This window comes from Sapajus apella, unplaced genomic scaffold (assembly GCF_009761245.1).
Source record: "Sapajus apella isolate SASKATOON/1434 unplaced genomic scaffold, GSC_monkey_1.0 scaffold380, whole genome shotgun sequence".
Classification (NCBI taxonomy): domain Eukaryota; kingdom Metazoa; phylum Chordata; class Mammalia; order Primates; family Cebidae; genus Sapajus; species Sapajus apella.
In genome coordinates, this window is record NW_022437318.1 from 64,276 (window position 1) to 71,215 (window position 6,940).

Here is a 6,940-nt window from a genome sequence, read left to right on the forward strand (position 1 = left end):
TTTTTTGTATTTTTAGTAGAGACGGGGTTTCACCATGTTGACCAGGATGGTCTCGATCTCTTGACCTTGTGATCCACCCGCCTCGGCCTCCCAAAGTGCTGGGATTACAGGCTTGAGCCACCGCGCCCGGCCCTCTGAAGCTACTTTCTAAAGGTCACACAGCAAGGAAGGGGCCAAGCCGGTTTGTTTGTTGGGTTTTGTCCCGTTCTGTCACCCAGGGTGGAGTGCAATGGCGTCATCTCGGGTCCACTGCAGCCTCCCCCTCCTAGGTTCAAGCAATTCTCCTACCTCAGCCTCCCAAGTAGTTGGGATTACAGGCGCTTGCCACCGCAGCTAATTTTTATATTTTTAGTAGAGATGGGGTTTCAGCGTGTTGTCCAGGCTGGTCTCGAACTCCTGACCTCAAGTATCCGCCCACCTCAGCCTCCTGAAGTGCTGGGATTACAGGCGTGAGTCACTGCGCCCGGCCCAAGGTGGTATTTAAATTCAGTTTTGTCTGATTCCAAAGTCGAAAGTAACCGCTTTTTCTACCTTACCATAGCCTGTACTACACCCAGCACTTTGGGAGGTCAAGGCAGGAGGATCACTTGGGCCTAAGAATTCAAGACCATCCCAGGCAACATAGGGAGACACTGTCCCTACAAAAAAATTAAAAATAAATTAGGCTGGTGTCGTGGTGCACAGCTACTCAGAGGCTGATGTGGGAGGATCACTCAAGCCCAGGAGGTCAAGGCTGCAGTGAGCTATGATCATGCCTCTGCACTCCAGCCCGGGCTACAGAGCAACACCGTGTCTCAATAAATAAATAAATAAGTAAAAAAGGACCCCCACCCCAGCCTCTTCCATTGTGCTTCCGTCTTGGTTTTCATCATTCAGTCCTTCAAGCTGCCATTCCTAGTGAAATATTTGGACTTCTTCAATGGGAGGCTGTGCTTTGTTCATTCTAACTAGAGTGCTTCACAAATATTAGAGGCACGTAGGAAAGGAAGAACGGGTGGGTGGATGCATAGATGGAAGAACACTGGATGGATGAATAAAAAGAGGGACAGGTAGATTGAATCCAGCGTTTAGATGGCTAAATGGATGAAAGATGGATGGCTGGAAGAAGGAGTGGATGGAATTGTCAGTGATCTGTGGATGGATAGGTGAAAAGATGGATGGATGGATGGATAGACGGATGGACGGACGGACGGATGGATGGATGGATGGATGGGTGAGTGGATGAATGGATGGATAGATGGATGGATGGGTGAGTGGATGGATGGATGGATGGATGGATGGATGGACGGATGGATGGACGGATGGACAGATGGATGGGTGGACGGATGGACGGATGGATGGGTGAGGGGATGGAATTGTCAGTGTATGCTTGGATAGGTGAAAGGATAGATGGGTGGAAGAACGAAGGACAACTGGAAGGATGGGTAGGTGAAGAGCCGGAAAGCTCGATCTGCACACGTGGATGGACGTAAAGATGGAAGAATGGATAATGAAACATAATCAAAGCATCTGGGAAAGCTGCCCAAAGAGCACCACGCAAAGCCCCAAAGGTGCAAGCCATAAGAGAGGGAAGGGGGCCATGGGCCTTAGATGACAGCGGGCGGATGAAGTGCCCAGGCAGGCCGGGGAAGGTGCTGATCTGAGAGAGGGGAGGGCTGGAGGGCACTATTTTACCCTTCACGAGGGCCTTCAAAACTATGGTCTCGAATTCTTCAGCCCCATCCTGAGAAGAGTAGACTGTCAGGAGCTCCTTCCGGGTCATAATCCTCTCCACCTGCAGAACAGCAAACTCTGCGTACCTAGCCCGGCCCCACTCCCAGCTCCTGCAGGCCCTGTCCAAAGGGAGGGAGGAGGCCATTGCTCTCCAGGACCTAACAGTCTAGGCGCCCAGCACGTTCTCTGAATCCGGAAGTCCAACCCCCAGGCCCCCTTCCTTCAGACCCAGCAGCCCAAATCCCCAGTTCCCTCCCATCTCAGGATCCAGAGTTGAGCCCCCAGTGTCCTACCTGGGCCTGCAGGACCTCAGGGTCCCCTTTGGGAAAGAAACGCCGGATTCGATCTTGGATTTCACCTTGCCTGGCTCCCCCACTCCCAGGGGCCAGAGTGTCTCCCAAGGTCTCCGCCAGGCAGTCTGCAGCCCCTCCAGAGCCAGCCACCAGGAGACAGGGGAGCTGAGCCTGGGTGGCATTCTCTATTTGCTACAGAATAAAGGGGAGAGTCATGTCAGAGAAGGCAGGTTCTTCACCCTACCCGGGGTCAGACTCCCAGACCCTCCCTAAGACTCAGGACCCAGGATTCCTGGCCCCCTCCTTCCCCCTTAGACCCAGGCATCCAGGCCCCTATACCATCAACATCTTCTCATCACCATCAATCAGGAGGAGCAGGACAGGGATGTCAATTCCAGTCCCTGAGGCAAGAAGAGAAGGGGGCTTGGTTACCTCCCATCAGCCTTTGCTAGAGATAGGAGAAAACCACATTTCCCAGGAGTCCCTGGGGCAAACATCAGCCTTTTCCTAATCCTCTGTTCATTGGAATTGTCATTTCTTTTCTTTCTTTCTTTCTTTCTTTTTTTTTTTTTTTTTTTTTGAGGCAGAATCTCACTCTGTTGCCCAGGCTGGAGTGCAGTGGTGCGATCTCAGCTCACTGCAACCTCCACCTCCCAGGTTTAAGTGATTCCCCTGTCCCAGCTTCCCAAGTAGCTGGGACTACAGGTGCCTGCCACTACACCCAGCTAATTTTTTCTATTTTAGTAGAGACAGGGTTTCACCATTTTGGCCAGGCTGGTCTCTAACTCCTGACCTCATGATTTGCCCGCCTTGGCCTCTCAAAGTGCTGGGCTTACAGGCATGAGCCACCACGCCTGGCCTTATATTTTTAGTAGAGACAGGGTTTCACCATGTTGGCCAGGATGGTCTTCATCTCTTGACCTTGTGATCCGCCCCTCTTGGCCTCCCAAAGTGCTGGGATTAAGCCATAGCACCCGGCCAGTCATTTCTTTTTCTTACTTAACTATGTATTTATTTTAGAAATGGGGGTCTTGCTGTGTTGGCCAGGGTGGTCTCAAACTCCCAGCCTTAAGTAATCCTCCCAACTTGGCACCCCAAAGTGCTGGGATTATAGGCATGGGCCACCGCACCAGCCTAATTTTTGAGACAGGGTCTCTCTATTGCCCAGGCTGGAGTGCAGGGGCATGATCACATCTCACTAGTCTTGATCAACCTACCTCAGCCTCCTAGGCAGCTGGGATCACAGGCACGCACCATCATGCCCAGCTGATTTTTAATTTTTGGCAGAGACAGAGATCTTGCCATCTTGCCCAGAATGGTCTCTAACTCCTGGGCTCAAGGGATCCTCCCACTTTGGCCTCCCAAAGTGCTGGGATTACAGCTATAAGCCACCCCGCCTGGCCACCTCCCTCCTTCAGGAGGGAGCTAGATTTTGAAGACAGTAATGCTTAACTTCCCAAGGGAGGAGGGGCTGAGGGCCTGGACTCCTGAGTCCCTGAATGAGGCAGGTGTTTCTTGAATGAGTCAATCCTGTAATTGATTAACCATCCAGGAGCGTGAGGGGATGAAAGTTCAAATAAAAAGTGAATGAAGGAATAGAAAGGACTATCCAAACACAATCCAGATATTCAACAAAACCCAACTGCACCATAAAGATACTGCTATGTGAACTCTACACCCATTACAATTAGAAAGAAAACCGGGTCCGTTGGCTCACACCCGTAATCCCAGCACTTTGGGAGGCTGAGGCGGGTGATCATCTGAGGTCAACAGTTGGAGACCAGCCTGGACAACATGGTGAAACGCCGTTTCTACTAAAAATACAAAAATTAGCCAGGAGTGGTGGAAGGTGGCTGTAGTCCCAGCTACTCGGGAGGCTGAGGCAGGAGAATCGCTTGAACCCAGGAGGCAGAAGTTGCAGTGAGCAGAGATTGCGCCAATGCACTCCAGCCTGGGTACAGAGTGGGACTCTAATAAGTGGAAAAACTAACAGTAAGTCAACTTGTCACGAATTAACACATTAATTCAATACAGCCCGGGGAAAGAGAGGGTATGAGAGGAAGTTTGGAGGTGTTTACCCTATTTTAAATGGAACAGAATAATTTTCTTTCTTTCTTTTTTTTTTTTTTTTTTTTTTTTGAGACGGAGTTTTACTCTTGTTACCCAGGCTGGAGTGCAATGGCGCGATCTCGGCTCACTGCAACCTCCGCCTCCTGGGTTCAGGCAATTCTCCTGCCTCAACCTCCTTAGTAGCTGGGATTACAGGCACGCGCCACCATGCCCAGCTAATTTTTTTTTTTTTTTTGTATTTTTAGTAGAGACGGGATTTCACCATGTTGACCAGGATGGTCTCGATCTCCTGACCTCGTGATCCACCCGCCTCGGCCTCCCAAAGTGCTGGGATTACAGGCTTGAGCCACCGCGCCTGGCCCGGAACAGAATAATTTTCAACTTCAAATGGAAAAATAAATGTCAGAGAAGAGCCAAGAAATTTTTCAGAAAGGACAGTGAGAAGGAACTTTCACTAACATATATTAAAACATCTTTATTTATTTATTTATGTATATTTTTGAGACAGGGTCTCATACTGTCACCCAGGCTGGAATGCAGTGATGCCGCCTCAGCTCACTGCAGCCTGGACCTCCTGAGCTCAAGCGATCCTCCCACCTCAGACTCCCCAGAAGCTGGGACTACAGTCATGTGCCACCATGCCTGGCTATTTTTTTTTATTTTTTGTAGAGATGGGGTTTCACTATGTTGCCAGGCTGATCTTGAATTCCTGAGTGCAGGTGACCCACCTGCCTTGGCCTCCCAAAGTGCTGGTTACAGGCCAGAGCCACCACACCTGTCCTGAAAACCTCTTTAAACTGCTATAATCAAAGCATAGTTTGACCACAGGAATATATAAGTAGAGAAATTTTTTAAAAAAGTTTTCGAAACAGATTTCAGCAGATGAAGGATCTGAATACACAACTGCAAGAATTTCTATATAATCCCAGCACTTTGGGAGGCCGAGGCGGGTGGATCACAAAGTCAAGAGATCGAGACCATACTGGTCAACAAGGTGAAACCCCGTCTCTACTAAAAATACAAAAATTAGCTGGGCATGGTGGTGCGCGCCTGTAGTCCCAGCTACTCGAGAGGCTGAGGCAGCAGAATTGCTTGAACCCAAGAGGCAGAGGTTGCGGTGAGCCGAGATGGTGCCATTGCACTCCAGCCTGGGTAACAACAGCGAAACTCCATCTCAAAAAAAAAAAAAGAATTTATATTCAGCTAGGAAAGGATGGTTTATTTACTAAATGGTCATAAAGAAATGGCTTCTCATTTGGACGAACAGAAATATAGACTCCTGGCAGGGCGCAGCGGCTCACGCCGTAATCCCAGCACTTTGAGGGGCTGAGGCAGGCGGGATCACGAGGTCAGAAGATGGAGACCGTCCCGGCCAACATAGTGAAACCCCGTCTCTACTAAAAATACAAAAAATCGGCCGGGCGCGGTGGCTCAAGCCTGTAATCCCAGCACTTTGGGAGGCCGAGGCGGGTGGATCACGAGGTCAAGAGATCGAGACCATCCCGGTCAACATGGTGAAACCCCGTCTCTACTAAAAAAAAAAATACAAAAAATTAGCTGGGCATGGTGGTGCGTGCCTGTAATCCCAGCTACTCAGGAGGCTGAGGCAGGAGAATTGCCTGAACCCAGGAGGCGGAGGTTGCGGTGAGCCGAGATCACACCATTGCACTCCAGCCTGGGTAACAAGAGCGAAACTCCGTCTCAAAAAAAAAAATAAAATAAAATACAAAAAATCGGCCGGGCGTGGTGGCGTATGCCTGTAATCCCAGCTACCCGGGAGGCTGAAAGGGGAGAATTGCTCAAACCCAGGAGGTGGAGGTTGCAGTGAACTGAGATCATGCCACTGCACTCCAGCCTGGGTAAGAGAGCCAGGCCCTGTCTCAAAAAAAAAAAAAAAAAAGAAAAGAAAAGAAATATAGATGCCTGACCTCAAAATATGTAAAAATCATTTCCAGATGGATTAGAGGTTTAAATATAAAACTATGAGATATTAAAAGAAGACTGAAGAGAATGCTTGTCTGGGAGTGGGATGGGCCTTTCTAAGACAGGCAACCAAGGAGGTTATAAAAGAGACAAAACATAGATCTAACCCCATAAAAATGGTAGCCTTTTTTTATAGCAATAGACACCATATAAAGGCAGCGTTTTACATTTTGTTGCCGGGCACGGTGGCTCACGCCTGTAATCTCAGCCTTTGGGAGGCCGAGGTGGGTGGATCACAAGGTCAGGAGTTTGAGACCAGCCTGGGCAACATGGCAAAACCCCACTTCTACCAAAAATACAAAAAGTTAGCCGGGTGTGGTATGATGATGGGCACCTGTGGTTCCAGGTCCTCGGGAGACTGAGGCGGAAAAGGTACCTTGAGCCCTGGAGGCGGAGGTTGCAGTGAGCCGAGATCACATCATTGCTCTCCAGCCTGAGTGGCAGAGCAAGACTTCATCTCAAAAAAAAAAAAAAACAACGCATCAAGCCCTCGTCACCCTTCCTGCATTTTTCTGCATGCATGAGAAATTCCAAAATAAAGTTTGTTTGTTTGTTTGTTTGTTTGGGGCGGAGTCTCACTCTGTCGCCCAGGCTGGAGTGCAATGGCGTGATCTTGGCTCACTGCAACCTCCACCTCCCGGGTTCAGGCGATTCTCCTGCCTCAGCCCCCTGAGTAGCTGGGATTAGAGGCACACGACACCACCCCTGGCTAATTTTTTTTATTTTTAATTTTTTTGGTAGAGATGAGGTCTCGCTCTGTTACCAGGCTGGTCTTGAATTCCCAGCCTCAAGCAATCCTCCCGCCTTGGCCTCCCAAAGCGTTGGGATGATGGATGTGCGCTACCTCACTCACAGATAGAGGTTTGTAAAGGCACGAAAAA

At 49.5% G+C, this 6,940-nt stretch overlaps 1 protein-coding gene across 1 annotated transcript in view; it reads right to left on the minus strand.

The window, feature by feature from the left end:
• TRPM4 (transient receptor potential cation channel subfamily M member 4) overlaps positions 1–2,444 on the minus strand; it is a gene marked incomplete at its 5' end in the record, with an annotated part of 32,220 nt that extends 29,776 nt beyond the window's left edge. Inside the window, 3 exons of the mRNA XM_032272256.1 lie at positions 1,675–1,774; positions 2,007–2,198; positions 2,346–2,444. Coding sequence (XP_032128147.1) covers positions 1,675–1,774; positions 2,007–2,198; positions 2,346–2,444 — 391 coding nt within the window. The remainder of the gene's footprint in view (positions 1–1,674; positions 1,775–2,006; positions 2,199–2,345) is intronic.
• Between the last annotated feature and the right edge of the window lie 4,496 nt (positions 2,445–6,940).